This window comes from Rhinolophus sinicus, chromosome 15 (assembly GCF_057876585.1).
Source record: "Rhinolophus sinicus isolate RSI-liver-muscle chromosome 15, RSI-T2T, whole genome shotgun sequence".
Lineage (NCBI taxonomy): Eukaryota > Metazoa > Chordata > Mammalia > Chiroptera > Rhinolophidae > Rhinolophus > Rhinolophus sinicus.
This window is the reverse complement of record NC_142515.1, coordinates 21,511,623-21,533,661: the sequence shown is the minus strand read 5'-3', so window position 1 is coordinate 21,533,661 and position 22,039 is coordinate 21,511,623. Positions and strand designations below refer to the sequence as shown.

At 53.0% G+C, this 22,039-nt stretch overlaps 2 protein-coding genes across 12 annotated transcripts in view; one reads left to right on the top strand and one right to left on the bottom strand.

Annotated features, from left to right (window-relative positions):
• Positions 1–11,031, top strand: part of NEURL1 (neuralized E3 ubiquitin protein ligase 1) — a 62,332-nt gene extending 51,301 nt beyond the window's left edge. For all 5 annotated transcript variants that reach the window (XM_019725053.3, XM_019725055.3, XM_019725057.3 and 2 more), the window contains 3 exons: positions 5,999–6,688; positions 7,911–8,057; positions 8,573–11,031. In XM_019725053.3, coding sequence (XP_019580612.1) covers positions 5,999–6,688; positions 7,911–8,057; positions 8,573–8,811 — 1,076 coding nt within the window. In that variant the 3' untranslated portion in view covers positions 8,812–11,031. The remainder of the gene's footprint in view (positions 1–5,998; positions 6,689–7,910; positions 8,058–8,572) is intronic.
• The window catches only part of SH3PXD2A (SH3 and PX domains 2A), a 229,617-nt gene continuing 212,839 nt past the window's right edge, over positions 5,262–22,039 (bottom strand). For 5 of the 7 annotated variants that reach the window (XM_074339099.2, XM_074339102.2, XM_074339104.2 and 2 more), the window contains one exon: positions 12,188–21,783. In XM_074339099.2, coding sequence (XP_074195200.2) covers positions 19,819–21,783 — 1,965 coding nt within the window. In that variant the 3' untranslated portion in view covers positions 12,188–19,818. The other 2 variants (XR_012498440.2, XR_016018888.1) reach the window with 2 other exon arrangements.

Sequence of the window (22,039 nt, the reverse complement as noted above, 5' to 3'; positions counted from 1 at the left end):
AACTTGCCCAAGATCACATAGCTTAGTGGAACTGGGACCTGAGACCTGGAATGTGGGCCACATTATTCCCCAGCTTCTCTAAATATGAGTCTATCTAGTCTCCCTATTAAGTCTGAATTCCCCCAAAATGTGGGGACCGTGCCCCTCTCCCATGTCTTCTAGATTAGAGCTTACAAGAGTGCAGACCATCAGGGATCAACTGTACATGTTGGGTATCGATAGGCCACAGGGCAGCATCCTGATTCAGTGGTGAGGAGGGGTCTGCCTGCCTTGTAGTTCCCTGAAGGCTCCTGAAAGTTTTGTCTGGTTCTGTTGTTCATGGTACACTCTAGTGTTCTACCAGAATGAATATATATAAAGAGCAACCATATGTAATTGCCAATCTTGGACTGTTTCTAGTGTCCAGAAATGGCAATTTCATATGTTTTCATCTAGAATCTCTTTGGCCCAAGATATAGTTCTGGGGATCTTGGAGAGACTTGGGGCACCCAGGATGAGATGTGTGTGTAGCAGAGGGGCTGGGGCCTTGCAGTACTGGGAACAAAGACCTCATTTCAGAATTAGGAGACCTGATTGAATCAAGACTTGACTCAGCCACTCACTAGCTCTGGGCCAGGCTTGCAGCTTCTCTGTGTCTCAACCACCTATCTATTATTTGGACATAATTACACATGTACTATTTACCTCACAGATAGTCTGTGAGCCTCACGGATATGTGAAAGTGTTTACACAAATGGGAAAGGCTGTTGTTTTTAGGTTGAAAAGGAATACCTAATTTAAAAACATCACCAAAATAGACTAACCCCTAAGCCAGTTCTCTCACTGGAAGAGGGAACCTTAAAACCAAGTCCCTGTACCTGGATGAAAGACGAACCATAAGATCTAAACGGTTTCAGGGAACGAGACCTATGGTCCTCCAGGTCGGCTTCTTGGGACACGGGGGTTCCACAGAGGCATCACTTTGGCGGCTGAATGGCAGGGCTCAATGGCCACGTCTTAGATTTCAACCAGAGCTTTCAGTTCCATTGGACAAAAAGATTCCACTTTTTAAAAAGTCTGAGAACCGCCAGACCAGATGACTCTGAGAATCTATAAGTCTAAGATTGTGTGGCATGAAGAGTCTATAAATCTAAGAGTCTGTGACTCTGAGTGATTCTGGGACATTCTGCCCTTCCCTCCATGAGCCTCAGAAAGTGTGTTTGTTTCTTCTAGCTTTCCTGTGGTTGGTTTTATATAGAGAGGGTGGAGGCGAGTGTGGGTTTTGGGGGTACTGCCCAGAGGGGTGGAGAACCCCTCGCCCATCCAACTCCTGCACCCGCCCTCCCGGCTCCATCCCCTGCCCCGTGCCAGATGGAAACCGGCAGGAGGATGTTTATGGAGACAGTAAATGGGCTGGCAGCACCTTCCAAACAGGGGCCGGCAGATACCTGCTAGCCGGCTTGGAAGCTGCAGGCTGACCCATGGTTAAAGATTATCCAGAGCTCCGGATGTGAGAATCTGACAAACAAGACGGGCTGATGGCAGGCCCTGCTTCAAAGGAGCCCCTTGCCTGTCCCCTGAGACCCCCTGCACCAGTGTCCAGGTCCTGCCTTGGTCAGCCTGCACTGGCTGGCCACGTGTGGGAGGGCCTGTGGGGATCTGGGTGAGAGCTGGCCCCTCAACTCCTCTCCTTTCCTTTCTCCTCACTGGCCTTGCTCGCTGGCCTTTCTCCTCACTATTCTCCAGGCATTTGCTAACGCATTTTCCCAGCACTTTTCCCACTGGACTGCCTCTGGCTTGTCAATCCAAACACTCTTGTCCTTCAGGGCTCAGGTCAAATTGTGTTTTTTCCAAGATGCCGTCACTGAGTCACTCTGAAACAGGAAGGGGGACCTCAGCCTCAGTTGGAGAGCATTATCCTAAAAGGGATATGTATCTTAAAGAAGAGAAGGCTCTTTCTTCTTCTAAAGGGGGCCCCACGGAGTGGGTATAGGACACATATGGATCCAAGCAAGGAGAGATTTTCTAACAGTCATAGTTGTTCAGAGAGAGGGATAGATCTCCTTGGGAGGTGGTGAGCTTCTTGTCCCCAGGGGCATTCTAGCCAAGGCTGCGTGAGAACTTGGCAGAGATAAGTAGATTTCCTCCTTCTCCTTTAAGATCCTGTCTAATCCAAGACACTAAGAATTTTGTAACTAAATTGTGTTCAAAGATTTTCATGCCCCAAGCTTCAATCCTTCTAAGGGCCACTGGCTCCCCACGGCCCAGGTCCTAGCCTTTCTCTCTCTCCTTAATGCCTGCCCAGGGTTAGGCACACAGTGGCTCAGTGAGTGGGTGCCCTGAGTGCCACCCTGAGGGCAAGAAACCCCTGGCCTAAGCCTCCCTGCCCTTTGCAGGCAGGGCCTAGGTGTTTCTGCCCTGGCCCAGGGGATCTGCAGAGCCATTGCCAGGCACCAGATTAGGCAGAAACTGAAGATTGACATAATTCTTTCCTGAAAGAGGGGACAGGAGGGGGAGCCAGTTTAGCAGTTTCTCCCTTGGCCTTGTGCCACCCCTTCCCCCATCATAAAACCTCCAAAGTGGGCAGCTGTGTGTCCCAGGCAGAGATTACATAACTTGTTGCTTCTAAATGTGGTGCCCCTGCTTGGGGTTGTAGATTGCCTATCTGGTTTTTCCAAGCTGTCCCCCATGCATAGTCCTGGGCTGAAGTTGGCCCCATGGTGCTCACCCCTGGCTTTGGGAGCCCGGACCCTTCCCTGACCTCCGACTTGATGTCAGATCACCCAGCTGTGACCCTTGCTGTTCCTTCTGCAGAGGGTGCTCTGACCAGCTCCTCAATCTCAAATTTCATCTATTTCAGGGCCCTGGCGCAGCTGGACACACACCAATGGGATTGTTATTTTGGAGCTCTCTGGCGGCATGCAGCTCCTCCTGACCCCAAGTGGGTGGAGGGGATGGGATAGAAGACATACTTGAGCTGGGCACTGGCCCCAGGGATTCTGTTTTTAGCTGTTTCCCAGCATCTCTTGTACCTCCTTTCCCAACTCCTGCAATATTTCAGGCAAGGCCAAAGGGGTGCATTTTCCTGCCCCTCCTCTCTGTCCCCCACTGTTTCTCCTTCCTTCTCTTCTTTCTTCCCTAATCTCCACTTGTAGCATCTCCTTCCTGGTCTTCAGTGAGTGATATCATTCAGTGATTATTCCTGGGTGTCCATCATAACTACCATAAAGTCCTACATTTAGGTTCCACAATAGCACAGGTTGCCTGGGAGGTGGTGAGTGCCCAGTAGTAGGCAGATTCAAATAAAAGAGGACTCCATATTCAAGTAGAAGGGGACCAGAGTAGCTCACATCCAGCCCCATTCAGAAATCTGTTTTGAGGGTCTGCCCAGCTCCATGGGCGCTGACTGATTGTCCTGAGTGTGTGGGGGGTGGGGAGAGGAGTATGGGGGTGCATATGTATGTGGGCCCCTGTGACAGCCTTGTTCCTGTAGGCTCTGGCTGTGCATCTCTGAGCCACTAGTTTCCTCCTCACCCTGCTGTCCTTGTGCCTTCCCCTCTGTCTCCAACACTCTGGAGTCCTCAGGCCATTGCCTGGAATCCCTGAGGGGTGGGGAGCAGGGGCTGTTCCCTGAGGCCCAGGTCAACCCACAGCCCTCCCTAGGTCCCCACTTTGTCTCTTGTGCTTCCCCCTCCTGCTCATGCCCTCCTCACCTCCGCTTCTCTGCAGCCCCCCAGCTTCTCTACACCATTGCTGTCACAGAGTCAATTCCCTGGAATAATCGCATTTTCCGGTCGGCTCCCTTCTTCTTGCCAAGCATGATGCTGGGAAATCCCAACCAGCCAGGCCCCATGAGGCTCCTCCAAAGAGACAGGAGACTTGGGGGAAGGGCCCAGCACTGTCTCCTTGCCTGGGCCCAAACAACACTTCCTGGAAGAGGCAGGGGGGTCTGGTAGGGGAGAACAAAAACAGGGAGGCTTTAGGGACTGTCTGTAGATGCAGCTGGAGCTGAATTCTAGCCTCTGCTGCCGATACCAGTCCAGGCCCCTAAGCTCTGCTCTGACACCGAGCACCCCAGCCATCCTTACCCGGTTTCTGAAGAGAAAGCACAGAGCCTTCCATGGGGAGGCTCAGAGAAAAGGCTCTCAGGGAGGGATTGGCCCATGATAAGGCCTGTGATGGCACTAAACAAATTTGGGGACTTCCACAGAAGGAGTTTAATAAAAAGGAAGGCTAAAAGTGAAGACTGTGGCATCAGGCGTTAGACAGACCTTGCTTCAGTCCTGGACCTGCCACTTGGCGGCTGTGACATAACATCTCTGAGCTCTATCTGTACAGCAGGAGCACCTCCACAGGAAACTTGAAGGATGAAATGCAGAGGCAATTCATTGCACACAACGACTTTCATTATAAATTATAGGACTGCATAAAGCTGGACATAACATAGCCATTTAAAACATATGGTGTAAGAAACAGCCATTGGCATGAAAACGTGTTGAGGACATAGTAAGTGGAGAAACTAGTTTTGGAAAGGAAATCTGTATGACAGGGTCCTTAGTCTGGAGTCCAGGCCCATGGATGACTTTATGTGATTCGCGGTTGCTCTGAAATTATCCACAGAGTTTAGGGAGAATGTACATTTTTCTGAGGAGGTCAAAATTATCACATTTTCAAAGGGGTTTGTTACTCATAAAAGGTTAAAAACTACTGGCGTTTATATAGCATTTTGTATTAAAAAAAGTAAATGAAAAATATATTGAAATAAGGCTGGAAGGTCATATGTCCAAATATTAACAGTTTTTTTTCTCTGAATGGTGTGGGCTGACAGGCAATTATCTTTTCTTTTTGCCAAACTGTCTTTTCTACAAATACAGTCTGTATGACTTCTATGATTAAAAAGAAACAGGTTTTGATTTCCTGTTAAGTCACTTTCAAAAGGAAAGTTGGGATAAATTTACATAACTTCTCTCAATTGCATTGTTCTTCTGTGGCAACGGATAACTTTAAAAGGTAACTGTTGGGATAAGATGAGACAATTTATGCAAAGAGTTCTGGGGATGTCACCAGGGCATTCAGCACATTTACTGCTTGTGTTCTAAGTGCTTAGGGCTATTGTAGCTGCTGGGGCTAACGAGGGAGGACCCCAGGAATTAAATTTATAAAAACCCACAAAAAAACTCTTATAAGCATACCGATCATGTTTTAAATTTTGTTAAGGGGACCCCGATATTTAAGTCCGTCTGCCTGTGCTCACTGGCCCTGAAGAAATGCATGAGCAGCAGTTTGCAGTAAAGAAAGAAAAATAGTTTAATATTGAATTAGCCCATCAGGAATTCAGGGAGCTAATACCTGATTCTCCGATGGCATGCAGGTTACAGATTACGTAGGGCAAAATCACAAGGGGCAGGTGTTAGGGGTTCCGGGTTGTTCTGGGAGCTGATTGGTCACAGGTGAGGAAAGTGCAATGAATCATGTCTTCAGGTCTTGAGGATAGCTCTGACGTCTGCTCAGGAGTCCCTGTGTGGTTTCATGGAAAAGTAGCCAGGGGGTCTTTCCACCTTAGGGCCCAGGACCTGAAACATAGGTCAAGATGTTCTCATTAGCCTGCCAGAAGTCCAGACCTTGTGACTATTAGTCAGGTCTGGGCTACTGTCCTCTGCTGCCTCCCGGGTTTGCTGATTTTCCAGGGGGAAAGGCTAGGTGTGTGGGGGGCTGTAGAGGGAGAGATGATTTCTAGAACTAGGATTTAAAGCTAAATTTAATCAAAAGTCATAATGACCCTCGGTTTCAATTTTGGTGTCTTTCCTCCCAGGCTTAATCCTTACTTAAATAATTAAATGTCCCACACAACCTGGGTTTCCCAACGTTCTTTAATGTCGTAGGCATTTTCCATCCCTTTAAAAGTCCGGTGTTTTGATGGTGTGTACTTTAAAGACCAGTCGGAGGGTGCAGGCGATGGGGACTGGCCCCAGCGGGGCCTGCCTGACGTTTGCCTGGTCTCTTCCCTCCCTGGCCGCAGACAGCGAGCTGGTGCTGCCGGACTGCCTGCGGCCGCGCTCCTTCACGGCCCTGCGGAGGCCTTCGCTGCGGCGCGAGGCCGACGACGCGCGCCTCTCGGTGAGCTTGTGCGACCTCAACGTGCCGGCTGCCGACGGCGACGAGGCCACACCGGCCGCCGGCTGCCCCATCCCGCAGAACTCGCTCAACTCCCAGCACAGCCGCGCACTCCCCGCGCAGCTCGACGGCGACCTGCGCTTCCACGCGCTGCGCGCCGGCGCGCACGTCCGGATCCTGGACGAGCAGACAGTGGCGCGCCTGGAGCACGGGCGCGACGAACGCGCGCTCGTCTTCACCAGCCGGCCCGTGCGCGTGGCCGAGACCATCTTTGTTAAGGTCACGCGCTCGGGCGGCGCGCGGCCCGGCGCGCTGTCCTTCGGCGTCACCACATGCGACCCCGGCACACTGCGGCCAGCCGATCTGCCCTTCACCCCCGAGGCCCTGGTGGACCGCAAGGAGTTCTGGGCTGTGTGCCGCGTGCCCGGGCCCCTGCACAGCGGTGACATCCTGGGCCTGGTGGTTAACGCGGACGGCGAGCTACACCTCAGCCACAACGGCGCCGCCTCCGGCATGCAACTGTGCGTGGATGCTTCGCAGCCACTCTGGATGCTTTTCGGCCTGCACGGCGCGGTCACGCAGATCCGCATCCTCGGTGAGTGCTCCCGGCCTCGCGCTGGCCTCCCCTGACGGCACCCCGAGGCTGGCCTCCCCCAGACTCAGCATCGCGCCCTTCCTGGAGGAGGGGGCCGGTCCGGGTTGGGAAAAAGAGGGCCCAGTCCACCCCGTAATGCGGTCTTGCCAAGGAGTTGCAGATAGTGAAAAAAAGCAAATAGAAGTATGAATTTCTGAAAAAGGAGATTAACTTGAAAACTATTGACACTAATAAGAAATCCCTGTGGCCATCTAATGAATATTCCTAGAAACAGTGACTATTAAGTGAATTAGAACAAATACTAATAAAAAAGATCTCATTGAGCACTTGTGTGTACGGCATCGTGTTAGGGTCTGTGGGAGAGTCACAGGTGAATAAGATTTCCTGCTCTCAGGAAGCTCATGGTTTAACTGGGGAAACAAAGCTGCATTCCTGGGCAAAGGACAAATAATACCCCAGGATCGGTGGTTGTTTAGTCCCACGCATGTGGTGTGTGTGCCTGGTCAGTGTTAAATAATGTGGTTGGGGGTTAGGGGGTGAAGGCTGCCCAAGAGGCTCCCTGGACCATTAGCTCTTTGCAGGCAGGAGCTCTGTGGGTCTCAGTCCCAGTTTTATGTATATACGTTCATGGTATCGCATAGGCCCTCAGAAAGGACTTGCTGAAGGGAGGAGGGAAGGAATAGAAAGGTGAGGCGTGGAAGAGGGAAAGGCGTGAGAGAAGGAAGGAGGGAAAGAATGTAGCACAGAACAAGTGTGGGAGATGGTGAAGGGCATTTCAAAGGTGCCAGTGCAGAGAAGGTGGGCATTATCTGGAGACAGCGATGGAGAGTACAGGAAGTTAACAGAGGGGTGAGGTTGTTGGGCCGGAAGGGCCTTGTGGGGCCGGTGGAAGGTGAGTTTGCTCTCTGGTGTGGGAAACCTTGAAGGTGATGGATGTATGGGGAGGGTGGAGGGGAGCTTCTTCTAGGCAGGGGGCTTGTTTGGAGGCTACTGATTTAGTAATACTAGAGCACATGTGGTCCTCCAATTTGTAGGTGGGAACAGAGAGCTGGGGCGCGGTGCTGAGCTAGCCTGTGGAATCCTGCCCTGAGCCCAGTGGCTGGGCTGTATGGTGAGGCTGTGGCACCCCCTTTGTCTCCTGGGAACCTTCTAGAGGGGCAGACTCGAGCTTTCTCCTAGTGGGCCTCTGAGTGGCTAGTGCATCCCTTCCCTTCTTTCGCAGGCTCCACCATCCTTGCAGAGCGGGGCATCCCATCACTCCCCTGCTCCCCTGCCTCCACACCAACGTCGCCCAGCACCGTGGGTAGTCGCCTCTCTGACCCCTTGCTCAGCATGTGCAGTTTGGGACCTCTGGGGAACTCTGCTGGTGGTAAGTAGGTTGGCCCCTCCAGGACCATGTTGTCTGTGCCTGACCTCCCATCCTGAGACCCTGGTTGAGGAAGGCATGCAGCCTCTATATCAGGGGAGGACCCCGGAAGAGCTAGAGTGGGCCCACCGAACCCTTGTTGGCTAGTGATTTCTGGGGTGTATTCCACCCTGACCCTAGCTGGGCACCTTTCTCCAAAGGACTTTTTAAGCACACAGGGAACACCAAAAGATAGCTCAAAAGGGGCCTGCCTTAAAAGATTTGGGGTCCCCTTCCTTCTCCTATCCTTCCCTCTCTTCCTTCACTGCTTCATGGATACCCTGGCCCCTGGTCTGGGAGCTGAGGGGCCACAAGTGCATCCTCTCCTCTGTCGTGCCCAGGAAGTTGGCTTATCAGGGTAAACAGGCAGATCTTGATAAACAGAGGGGGAGGCAAGAGGCAAGGGGGGCCTCTCTTCCCGTTAACTTGGGAATGGGCTGGATCAAATCTTCACCTGACTGGTGTCCCCTTGTCCCCAGGGACAGCCCCCAACTCACCGGTGAGCCTGCCCGAGTCACCAGTGACCCCAGGCACGGGCCAGTGGAGCGATGAGTGCACCATTTGCTATGAGCACACGGTGGACACGGTCATCTACACGTGTGGCCACATGTGCCTCTGCTATGCCTGCGGCCTGCGCCTCAAGAAGGCTCTGCACGCCTGCTGCCCCATCTGCCGCCGCCCCATCAAGGACATCATCAAGACCTACCGAAGCTCCTAGCCCGCTGCGGCACCCCACCCCGCACGCCCACCTCGTCAGACTTTGGCTCAACTCCAGTCGAGGGGCAAGCCAACGGGGCCCCTTCTCTTCTTCCTCATTTTGGAAACTCTTTTCCCTTCTCCATTAAACATGGGACACTGAGGCCCCCGAAGGTTTGGGGAGAAAGGGGGTATCAGGTAGGGAGGTGGGGGCAGAAGCCAGTTGTCCGCCAGAGGAGAGGGGAGGAGTTTATACTCTGCCTACCTTTCCTTTCTCTGCACCTAGCTCTTCCCTTCATGTTGAGGGACTAAATTGGGGTCTCAGCCTGTCCCAATCCTTCCCCATGTGGGGCAGACTTCTGTGAGGTCCCTCTAGCCCATGTGGCACCTTTGTGACAATTAGAAAGGATGTCCTTTCCTCTGGGCAGATGTGGCTCTGAGCCAGGGCACGTGGCCTGGCTGGTGGAGTATGGACTGGACTTCCGCCTACATTTGCTCCCTCAGCCAGCTGCCCTTGAACAGTGCACAGCCTGCTCAACAGCAGCTGTGGGCAGGTAGCCCTTCAGCTGCTGCCTTCCTTTCTGACCTTTACCCACCTTCCTCCTCTCATCCCTGCCCCGTGGGTCTGGCATCTGGGGGAAAGAAGTCCTGTGGATACCTCTCACCCCGGGCAGGCTGCAGTCTCCATGCCATGTCCCTCTGCCACTCCTCCACGATGGGTGGACAGATAGGCTGCAGAAGGCTCCAGGTTCGGAGTCCCTGGCCCGTGTCCTAGCAGAGGTGAGGGCCCCTTCCTGGCCATAGCCTTTCTGCCCCAATCATCTCGCCCCTTGGTGTGGGCTGGAGAGCAGGGTCTGTCTTCTGTCAGGGACTCTTAAGAACAGGTTTGTGTGTACTCTCTGTGACTTGTCGTATATCTCAGTGCTGTCCTGGGCTTGGCTGATGCTCAGAGACGCTGTAGCATCCCCAGGAGAGGCCAGGACCCCGGCTTGGGGGCAGGGAGGTTTCCTGGGGTAAAATCAGCCTTTTAGTTATTTATTTATTTATTTATTTGGTTTGTATTTTTTGGAGGGCAGGGGGGTGAGTTCCCATCCCCTAGGTCCCTAGAAATGCTGCCCTGGTGTGCCGGATGCCTGGGGAGAGGGGACAGCAGAGGTATTCATCCTTCAAAATCTTTCTCAGATTTCAGCCCAAAAGCCCACAGCCAGCTCTGCTTCCCATGAATTAGAACTCCATAAAAAGGGGCAGATTGGGAGGCCTCCTGGCAAATTGCGTGTATTTTACAGAGAGGCAAACTGAACCTCCTTAATACCCTGGGGCCACAAAGTGCCCTTCCTTCCTGAGCTGGAGAAGGGTTATAGTTGGCTCAAATATGTCAGGAGGCCCAAGAGCTCCCCCCTCCACAAGGATATAAGAAGTTTTGGGAAGGCTGAAGGAGGGGAGCCTGGCTTGGGCCAGGGAGCAGGGTTGGGGAGCCAAGTGATAGTAGGGGCAGGGAGCCTGTTCCTAGGAAAGACACTCCACCCCCCTGGAAGGAGGAGAGTGGTGGGGGCTCTTCCTGGTTCTGGGGTGAGGGAGGCCCCCCGCCTGCTCTTAGGCTACAGTCATCGCTGCCCTTTGCCTTGTCCTGGTGAGCCGTGGGCTGCGGCCAGCTCTGAGTCCTGGCCTCGTCTCCCCCGTCTCCCCACCCTCTGCCTCAGATGGCTTTTTACTGCATCAGAGACTGCTGCTCCCTGTGGCTGCCAGAGCATGGGCCTCTGGACCTGGTAACTGACCAGTTGTGTGGTCCTGGCCAGGGCAGTGCCTCTGTGCTTCAGCTGCCACCTCTGTAAAATGGTTATTTGGGGATGGGGGCAGACTGTGTGTGACTGTCAGTTCTTTGGTGGGTGGCTGCTATGGGGTGGGGTGGTGGGACAGCACTGGGGGTCAGCACACCAGGCTGGGCCTTTGTCTGCCCCTTCCTTGCAGTGGGCCTTTGAGAAGTCATGCTTCCACTATGGGTCTCCCCACTGACCCCGGACACCCCTTCTGTGGGGGTGCGGTGGGATGGGGAGGTGGGGGCCCCATCCAGTCAAAGGTTCCATCTCAGAGGCAAGGAGACGTCTTACGGGCAGGGCCTGCCTGGCCTGAGGGTGGGGGAGAGGAAGCCATCCGTCCCATTTTCTGTTAGTACGGGGTAGTTGCTGCCTCCTTTGTGAACTTGGGTCGCTGTGATTGTGAATAAAGGTGATTTCGTACCAGCCTGAGGGCTGTGCTGTGCATTGTGGAGGGCGGGCCAGTGTGGGTGTGGGTATGTGCATGCATGTGTGTTGGCGGGGGTGGGGGGTGAGGGGAGTTGGTGCTGGAGGGTCAGGTGTCCTGAGTAGGGAGGGGAGACAACAATTAGGGCAGACTCCCTGGAATGGGGGGGCCGAGCCTGACATGGGGCTTGGATAACAGGGGCCAGAATGCCTGGTGAGTCTTGCAAGTTGAAAAGGAGAAGCCACTGCCCTTTGGCACCTCAGGTCCCTGGGTCTGTGAGGAGAAATGTTTACTGGGGCAGGAGCGGTGGGAGTCCACGAGGCCTGCTCGGCTTCCTCTTTAGGCTGAGCTGGGCGCAAACCTGGCCCACGACCCTTGTGGGGTGGCAGCGCCACCTATGGGCTAATGGAAGGATGACAAGTCCTCAGGTCAGCAGGGACGTGCTGAGCGAGCTACAGGAAGGGCCTCTCCCCATCCCTTGCCCCAGGCCCCGACCTGTGCCCCTGGCTGGAATCTGAGCTGAGCTCTCATTGGTTGGTGCTGAGGCCTATACCAAATGAGTGGCACAGCTGGGCAGAAAAGGCCCAGAGACCTTAAGAGAAGTTTTCTAGATATGCCGAGTATATCTGGCTGGCTGCAGAGGCTGGGGGTGGCTGAGAGGGTTTAGGCTCAATTCGGAATCATCCTTATTTGGTGGGGTGGGGCCTCAGAGACACAGGGATGCCTGCATTCCTGCCCTCCTGGGAGGACACTGGCTACCCAGCCTCTGCCTGGCCTTGAATGGCTACAGGCAGCTCCCTACAGGACATCCCTGCTTACTAGAGTCCAGCAGAAGTAGGGAGGGTCAGGGGCTCCAAGCTGAGGGGCCAGCTAGGCCTGCTGGATGTGGGTCTTTGACCCAAAGATCTGCATCTCTTTCAAAGCCTTGTGCCTTGGCCATTGCACAGAAAGCTTCTTCTAATGAGAAGGCAGGAAAGGGGGAGGGGCTTGAGCACAGTTCTTACCAACAATGGTGGGAACTTCCCTGCCCCCCAACTCCAGTGTCCTCAGCGGGCTGGGATCCTGCAGTTCACGCTGCATTCAGGATAATGTGGCTTTTGCCATTCAGCTGGATGGGTTTTCTGGTGGCAGGGAGAATTAAAAGGTGATTCTGTTCTGTTAAAAAGGCCAAAAACTTTATTTAATTTTCAGGGAAATACAAGAAAATGCATGTAAACATAAAATACAAAACAACCCAAATCTTACAGTCTAGAAGCATGCCGAGATAGTATTTTCTGCAGACCAAAAAATCCCGTCAAATGATAAAGGACACCTGGAAAGTGGCAGGCCAAGGGTCTGGGTCCCTTCCACAAGGACACTGCATTTTTGTAATGAGAATTAAAAAAGAAAAAACACCACTATTAAAAATATTAGAAACATGGAGATAGTTTAGCACCACCATTGATCCTGGAAATTGTTTAGCATTCAAATTGACCACACTAAATTCAATGTCCTTTTATTTCAGTTTCTCTGCTGAGGTGGGGAAGAGGGAACAACCTCCTCCTGATACCCACAGAGCCTGCTAGGAGCTGGGAGGGGTTGGTTAAGTGGACACCACGAGGAATTCCCCAAAGTTCTGAAGCCCAGTGACATCCGACAGTTCACATGCAGCCATGCAGTCCACAAACCTATGCTTTAGGGTCCTGCCACTCACATCTGCTTCGCTTGGAAGTCTCCTTCCTGCAGACCGCTCAGTAACTAGCATCCTGTACTGGATTTAAAGGAAACCTGTTGCAGAGAACAAGTTGCAGATTGAAGAATTGTGGTTCTGTTTGCCCCCCTTTCTCTGAAATCAACATTTACGAGCAGTGTGCCTTTGTCAGAGGTCACTAGAAAGGGCGTATCCCTGGATGAGTGTGCAATCACCCTGTCTTCTAAGCCACACCAGTGGTGAGACTCAGAAAACTGAATAACCACAGGTCTCATCAGAGACTCGAGAATAACTGGGATCAACAGAACCACATGAAGTTGCTTTCCTCCCAGATAAGCTTGATGGTATCTAGACCCCAGGGTTCTAGTTTGGGGGGGGTGGGCCCTTACTGCATGACCCATTTGGTCACTAGTCTAACTGATTCAGGCAATTTGAGAGGCTAGCTCTAGATTGGACAAAGGGAGGTGGGCAAAACCAGCTGGGAACCTGGAAGATGGATGAATATTCTGGAGCCAGGGCTTCCAAACTCAGAGATCAATTTGTTGCTGGTGACATCCCCTCTCCATTTAGTACATCAGTATTAAGAACTTGCTGGGGACCCAGCTTGTGTGGCACAGCAAGTAGCTGTTTCCTCTGGCTAGCTTCTATGGCCTAATCTTGGGGCTTTTCCAACCTGCTCTGGCTGGACCCTTGCGTGTTGAATCTAAATTCCCTCTTTACCTGCTCTCTTCCTGAAACACTCAGAATTGACTTCTTCCTTTTTAATACAGACAAAACTCCAGACTCCAAACCCTCTCTTAGCCGTCACTTCTCCCTTTCTGCCTAGAAGACATCCTCTCTGGAAGCTGCCTTCCCAGGGAAGGGACGGTAAGCCCCAGACACCGCAAACACGCACATACTCATCTCACCGACATGCCTCTTGCTCGTCTCCAACGTGCTCAATCCATCCTTTTGCTTTAAAACAATTCTCTCACTCTCACCTCCTGAAGTCCAGCCCCACTAGCCCGGATGGAATGGGGTTAGAGGAGGGACCTTCAGCACAGGGACCCACTCTCGAAGGCCATTAAGTTCTAGGACTGGGATGGGAGAGGGGGGCTGATTGTCAAGCTGAAGTGCAAACTTAAGATTAAAAAGATAGGATTGGGGTAGGGGGATGGCATGGTAATCCCAGCCTTGCAGGCAGGTTGGGATCAAGACCTTGGAAGACAGCCCTCTACCCAGTCAATAAGCACAATGTGCCCAATTTGTGGTCTGGGAACAGGTGCACAGGACAGAGCAGGAGGGAAGCTAATCAGTGGGGCTGTTTCTCCTGAAATGAGGTTCTAGGTCACTGACCCCATCCTTCTCTGATCATAGAGCATGAGAAACCACAGAAGCTGCCCCAAACAGGGATCATGATTTAGGCAAAAAGCTCAGTAAGGTCAAGGGGGAACCCTCCACACGATTCCCATGAAATGTGCAGGCAGGGCCTGAAGTCTAGACGCAAGGTGCTGATGTATATGCATGCGCAGGTCTGCTGAGCTTGTGAGCAAGTTCTTGCCCTGACCAGCCTGACCACCCTCAGAAACACAAGAACGGAGGGCCCGCAGCTCCTTTATTATATGGGGTTCCCATGGTGATGGTGTGTGTGGCAATGGTGGGAGTCCGCCTGCTACATAACACATCTGCACGTGGTGACCCAAGTGAACCACCTCAGCGCTTGCACACCTAGAAACCTCTCTTTTCAACATCTTCATTTTGGAGCCCGGGACAATGGCCTAGGCTGCTTCTGCTAGATCTGTTAATGCCAGTGTGAAGTTTCCAACTAAATACTTAATAAAATAATTAAAAAACAAAACAAAAAAAGACACATTGCACTCTCCAGCCAGAATTACGTGTGTGAATAACACACTTGCTGCCAGAAGCCGCCAGTCCCGTGGGGCCTGCCCAATGCCAAGGACTCGTACAATGGAGACAGCTTGCCTGGTATTTTTTTTCTCTAACCCCATGTTATTTAGTTCAAGTGGGAAATTATCAACACACACACACACACACACCCACACACACACCCACACAACACACTGGCCCTCAGAAAAGTGAGGGAATCTTAATTCTTTAGCTATGTGGATGGTTCTCTTTCCAGAGAACTCTGAGTCGAGATTCTCAAAGATTGGACATAGATGTATACACTCCAAATAGAGACACCCACAGGCGGGGGGCACAGTCTCGCTCTGGGCACATAGATCCATATTTGTACAGAAATTCACCAAACGGGGGTTGGAGCAGCAAGCATACAGTACTGGAGGTGGAGGGGACAAGCCAGCAAGGAGGTCCCTGCAGCCCTGAGGGGCAGAGCTCCAAGGGCTTGGACCCAGAGACTTCCCATCCTGCTGCTTTCTCTACCAGCACCAAGGTTAGGAGGAGGCTGGCTTGGTACCTGTTGTGGGCAGTTCTGTCTGCAGACCTGAGTAGGCCCCTCAGATGCTTCTCTAAGATCCTCGGCACTATCAGGGTATTGAGCAGAGGCAGGGCTCACTCCTCAGGCAGAAGTCATTGAGATGAATGGGTGGCCCAGGCTTAGCACCAAGCCCAGCTGCAGGCTTGTGGAAATTGGTGTTTCACTGGGATATGTAGGGCTCAAAGCACCCACATCCCCAAAAAAGGATTTGGTTATATCTAGGGTTCCTGCCCATAAACTGAACTGAGGTTACATAGTTTTAGAAAGACTCGAACATACATCAAAAGGATCGTGGCCCAAACATCGGAGACTGGGGTGAGACAGGGCTGCTGGGAGTGATTTTTAGGACAGGTCTTTCTGAGCAGCTGGCTAAAAAACAATGGAAATGAAAACAAGGACCAGTTCCTGGATGTCCTTGCTCTGCCCCGAGGGCTGGGGCCCCAGGAGGTCAAGAGCCCATGCCACTTCCCTGAATCCCTTTCTTCTGGGTGGAAGATCCCCCAACAGAAAAAGGGGCTGTCCTCTGGCGAGGACTCCTGCCATCTTGCCAGGGAAGGGGGAGAAGGGAGGTGGGGAAAAAAAGATCCATCCCCAGGAGGCCACCTGTCTGGTCCATAGCTCTGACTCCTTACAGTAACCCTACTCCTTCTACCGACAGACTGGGCCACTGGGTCTCCCGCCACTGTCCCAACAAGCCCTGGCATCCCTCTTGATAATATTGCACTTTTCCTGTCTCTCAGATTGTTTTCATTTTCAATTGAGAATGCAAAGTATTTGGAGGGAGTAGGGGAAGTGAGTAACCTTAAAGAAATAATATATTAGTTAAATACAAAAACAGGAAAAGTAGGGGTTAACTTATCTTTTTTCTCCCTTAAACACAAAACTACCAAACCAAGGTCTAAATTTAAATAGTTCTACGCCTATTCTGCAAATACTAGTGATATGAAAATAATGCTTGACTGAAATTCCCTTGTCTTTTTTCCCTAGATGATAAGAGTAGTAACATGCCTTGCTGAGGAAAGCGATGGATAAATGCCACTAAAATATGCTGCTCTAGCATCTGAAAGTGATTAAAACAATTCTATATAATGCCTTCGTCAAGATGTAGAATCGAGGAGGAAGAGAGAGAAGCCGTGGGGGCCAGGCTGGGGGTGGATGGGGCTGCGGGCTAGCCAAACAGGGCCCCACCACAGCGTGGAGCAGATGGCACACCTGCTGTTCAGGGTTACCCCTTACTGCCCCCATGGCTCCTTGGCCCAGTGGGAACAACACGTCGGGGCCAGGGAGCCCAGCCAGGCCTGCTATTACAAAGTGGGAGAAAAATGAAGACACTTTTTTTTTCCCTTGTAATAAAAGAAAGTCTTTCAACTGAAAGAAAAAGCACCAATGATGCATCTTCGGGCATTATATAAACCTCAATAATGACCTCAGAAGGGCTCATTATGATTAAAGTTGCAGTATACAGCCATACAATGTCATTTCACATTTTCAATCGCAACTAATGGAAAACTAAGTTTGGACACTGCTGAGATTTCATTTTTCTTTTTCCTTTTTTAGTCCGATCTGGTTTTCCTCCAGATGGGTCAGAGCCACAGGCCCCTCCCTCCTCCACCTGCTGCCAGCAGTACCCTCCAACATCACAAAGCAGCTCAGTAGCTCTAGGAAAAGGCCCTCTTGCCCTGGGTAGAGCTAGGAGTCCAGGGGCACAAGGCCTGGCATCCCCTGGCCATATCTGAGAGGAACTGGCATGCACCCTTTTTTGCTTCAAGTATTAATATTCTCTTTTGGTTTGCAGGGTTTGTGCTGTGCTGTGAATTAGGGGGTGATGGTGAGGGGCGAGGTGCAAAGATGGGGCATGGCAATCCCTGTTCACTGCCCAAATCTACACTGTCACCAGGTGGCAGCATTCCCCACTTGTCCTGGATGCCTGAGCAACTCCCAGCCATCCTTAGGGCTGGATGTCACGATGTAAACATGATGACCACACAATAAACTATAATGGGGGTGGGAGGAGTGCAAGGATTGATGCGGTGGGGCGTCTGCCATTAAACTACGCGATTTGGGGAAAGTCATTTCCTGTCCTTGGGCTACAGTAACAGGAAGGGATGGGGTGGTGACCTTGGAGGTCACTTTTAATGACTCTATCACTTAGAGCACTGGGGATCAAGGAGAGAGGGTCCTGGTGGGGCTGGGGGACGCAGGCCTTGTGGGTGGTGGAGAGCCCCATGGGGCAGTGCAGACAGTGAGGAAGGGCAGGGAAAGGCAGGCTATGGGGAGCATTGTGGTTCAGTCCAACTGAGATGCTGTGTGCTTGGCAGATGCGTCCTGCACTGCTTCCTGGCCTGGCTGGCAAGTTATTGATTGAACTGGCTCAGTGCAGACATTTGAGGAGTGAGACCACTGGGGCCTTCCCCCTGGAAGATAGCTACGTGGACGGTCCTTTAACCCGACAGTCACTCTACTTTTAAATTTTATTTTAAATAATCATAAATTACTTTTTTTTCTTTTAATAAATATGTGCTGCTTAAAAATGAGGAAAGTATATACTGCATCTTTAAGTAATGCACTTTGCTCTCTGGGTTTCTTTCCATTCCACCTTATTAAAGTGCATTAATTAAAAAATAATGAACCACTTCTTTATCATTATTGTTCAAATAAGTCCAAATAATATTAATATGAAGACACTAAACAACTACCATTAGTACTGCAATCTAGCAGATTAACTCAACATCCTGCTCTATTGAATACTGTCCAGCAGAAGAAAATAACTAATTTCAATTTTAAACAAACTCACAAAACAAAAGGAAAGAAAATCTCCCCACGGCCCTTCAACAAAGAACACGAGCAGTTTGCTATAGCTGCCAGGCATCAGTGTATGGCGAGGGAGGAGGGCTGGGGCAGATCCCCAGGCAAGACCTCGGGGCTCAGGGGGGTGGGGTGGGTACAATATTGACGGCACAAGACCTGGGGTCCCGTGCTGATCTTCAGGCAACATACACTGCCTGGTCGGGGAGCAGGGCTGGAGGGAGGGCCTTTCCTCCTCTGTAGAAAACACCAACCCTTAGTCCAGGATTCTGGCAGCTGCATCGGTAGCTGTGAAGCCTGATGTGTCTGAAATCAAAGGCACGTGTGGAAATCCACTCCCAGCAAAGGGTGAGTCCTTGGGAAGCCGCTTCGGCTTCTGGAGGGTCCCCTCTGAAATGTCAACGATTGAAAGACACAACCCAAAGTTGACAGGGACTTTATTCTCTCGCTTCTCTCTTCGCAGGGGCACTGCCCCTCAGAAAGACCAGGTCAGCTCCTGGCCTAGGGTCCTCCATCTTCTCAGGCACCTGTAGCATCGCTGGCAGGCTGAGGGGCAGCTGGTGGTATTTGCTGCAATTTGGCCCAGGGGGCCCAGCTGGGCTCCCCTCAGCCTGCGGTGGGGGGTGATGGCCGCTTCTCCACAGTTCACATGTAAGGCTTTTGGTCCTACCCAGGAGGGAGAACGTACGCAGAATGGCGGTCAGCGAGTAGCGTGAAGCTGCCTTCTCTCCTGAACAAGACCCTCCTCCCTCCTGCGGTGGGGCATGAACCAGAAGAGCAGTGTCTCTATTTTGCTGTGTCTGGGAGCCGGGGCTTCTCCAGCCCCCAATCCCTCAGGCAAGCGCCATGCTCAGGCACTGTCCACACAGTGGAAACCAAACGAAATGACTGGCTTGTGGAGAGCAAGCACGTGAAACACAAACAACCTCCCCACAAGAGTACGACAGAAAAGCCTATCCACTACCCATCCCATCCCCCATGAGGCTGACCGCCCTTAGGCCCCCAAACAACCCCTAAAATAAGACCCAAACCCAAGGCCCAACATAGAAACCCAAATCAATAAACCGCTCCCAAAACATGCAAAGGAAATACGCAGAATGAAGTCTGTGCAGACTGTGAAGACTTCCACGGCATTGCCCCCCTTCTCTGTAAACTCAGGCCGGTGGTCCTCCATGGGCACCCCGGGGAGCACGGCTTCTCTTCTCAAAGCCATGATGGCGAAGAGAGGTAGTCCTGGTGGCACCTGGGGAACTGCTTTTTCAATTAACAGACACTTACAGTGAGTGGCCTGGCCCAGGGACAGCCTGAGCTCACAGGAGATGCCTCCAAGCCCTGGAGCCAGTGGTATCTTCTGCCACACCACCCGTGGCAGGGGGTGGCAATCCCTGGGAAACCAGCACAATTCACAATTACAGATGAGGACGATACAAGGACCATAGCCAGTGGCAAGATGCCAGCAACGAACTGGGCTAGGCTGGGGCAGAGCACAGGAGGCCCTTACGACCAAATCTTTTCCAGATCTGCAGCCAAGGCATAACTTGGGTTTCCCACATGGCCTGTCCCAAATGACGCCAAGTCCATCAGTGAAGTCATCAAGCTGTACACGTGGAGCTCAGCCGTCTCACCTCTGGTCCCAGGTCTCCCCTGCCCATTCCCTTCCCTGCTCAACGTGGGCCCTCCCCAGATTCTGCCTTCAGCCGGGGGACAGCCTGAAGGGGGGCATCCTTGAAGTCACACACTCTGCAGGGTTTAATGCTGTCCTTCCCCCACCCGCCTCCCCTCTTCCCTTTCCCTTTTGTCTTCATCTCACCAATCATCCACACTCGGGATGGAAGAACCCATGCCCCCCACCCCCACTAGTTCTTTTTCTCCAGGTAGTTGGAGGGCACCCAGCCTTTGAAGGGCTTCACCCCATCTAGGATCTGGCAGTACCACCAGCCATTGGGGTTCCTCTCTAGGACCTCCATGGACACACCCTCTTGGAAGCCTGCTGTTTCTTCATCCCCTTCATAGTCTGCGATCGAGACATATACATCTTTGAGGTTGTTGTGAATGAACTGGGACTTCTCGATGGGCTTGGGGCGCACGGGGGACACGGGGATACCATTGCGCTGGGTGGGCAGCAGAGGTGTGTCCGAGCCTTGGCTGGCGGCCCGTTCGGCCAAGCGGCCCTTGGCCTCTGCGGCAGCTGAGCGGGCAGTGCTGAAGGAGGAGTTCCGGCGGACACCGCGAAGGCCGTCAGTGGCCGTGAGAGACTCATTCCTTCGAAGGGCACAGGACAAGTTGTTGTCCTTGGGTGGTGGGGACACGAACACCGACTGAGGCCTCACCGCCACCTGCCGCACCCCATTCCTCATCTTCACTGCGCCAGCACCTGAGGTCTTGCCAAATCCCCCAGGGGGCTTGGAGGGTATGGGCGGTGTGGCCCTCTTGCTCTGGTTGACAGTGTTCAGGGCCTGGACCCGCTTCTCGATCTTCTCTAGGCTGTCGGACCTGCCCTCATTCTGCTTGCTCTTGGTGGTTACTGCGTCCGGCTCTTTGCCAGAGGGGTCAGGCGGCTCGTTCTCACCCAGCACCAAATAGTGGGAGGGGGCCCAGCCCTCTAGCTCCCCAAACCTCACGTACCACCAGCCACTTTCCAGCTTCTCAAGCACTTGCACCTCCACGCCTGCGGGGAAGCTGATCTCGGAGTCCTGGACCTTCTGGTAGGCACTACATGTTGTATAGGAGGTGGCCTGCCCTCCCCGTCCCTTTTTGGTGGGACACGGGGGCGTGGCAGCTGGGAGGGTGATGAGGTCAGCCGAGCCTCTCCTGGACCCCTCGTTGGGACCCTCGGCGGTTGTCTGGGGGGGCAGCTCTGAATCCTCACTCTTGGAACCCTTGAGACCTCCCCGGAGCTGACCTGTGGGTCTCAGCTGGCGTCGTAAAGTGCTGATATCCATCTTCTCTTGACTCTGGGACTCTGCTCGGTTCAGGAACGGCTTGGGCCGGACCGATGGCTTGGCCCGGGCACAGGTCAGGCCCGCCTTCAGGTCAGTGTCCTTCTTTGCCCCAACCTTGGGAGTGCCACGGATGCCTGCGTCCGAGGCAGAACGGGGCTTCAGGTCGCCACTGTGCTTGGACAAGGAAGAGGAGGAGGAGGAGGAAGAGCAGGTGGTGTTGATGGTGATGGACGAGGAAAAGGAGGCCGACGAGTGGTTCTTCCCCAATTCTGCCTGGGCGTTCTTCTCTGCCTTGAGCTTTAGGAGTGATGACGATTTGGGGGAGCCCGATTTGGGGGAATTTTTCCGGGCAAGGGACAGTGGGGAGCCCCCTGGGGAGTCACTATCCCGGGAGGAGCGTCTAGCTGACAGGGTGTCCTCTGCACATGGCCGGAAGCCCTCGTTCTCATAGATGGTCTCCTCTTCCGGGGCCACGTCCTCGGAGGACCCGCCTACCTTGAAGCAGGCCCGTTGCAGGGAGGAGGCGGGCGAGGGCCTATGGGGCTGGGTGGGCCGCCGGTCCCCTGAGCCGCTGTCCTCTATGGGCTCCTCGCTCAGCTCTGGCTCTGAATCGAAGCCAAAGGCAGGGATGTCATACTCGGGCTCCTCATACTTGAGCTTCAGCGGGGAGTCCTGGCTCTCATTAGCGCCTGCTGGACTCTCCTCAGCCTCCTTGGGCTTGCTGGGGGGCGCCGGTGGGGGTACCTTGGGCCGGGTCAGAGTGCTTGTACGGCGGCTCAGGTTGGGCTTCTTGCGCTTATCGATGTAGGACGCAGGGGCCCAGCCCTCCTTCTCACCGATCTGCACGTACCACCAGCCGCCAGAGTTCTTGTCGATGACCTAGGGGTAAGGAGGGGACCGGCCAGTTAGTTGGGAGGATCACTGGGACACTATGATGTGCCAGGCAGGGAGTTTCATTCTTTGGCTCTAGGAGACATTATCTCCACTTTATAGATGAGCAAACTGAGCCATGGTGTAGGTAAGTGTCCTTGGACCCAATGTAGTAGTGATGGGCTGGGATTCAAACCCAGGTCTCTATCATCTCCTGGTTGGGGGGAATCCCATTCTCCAAGTCTTCTTCCTTAGTCCTCTAAGT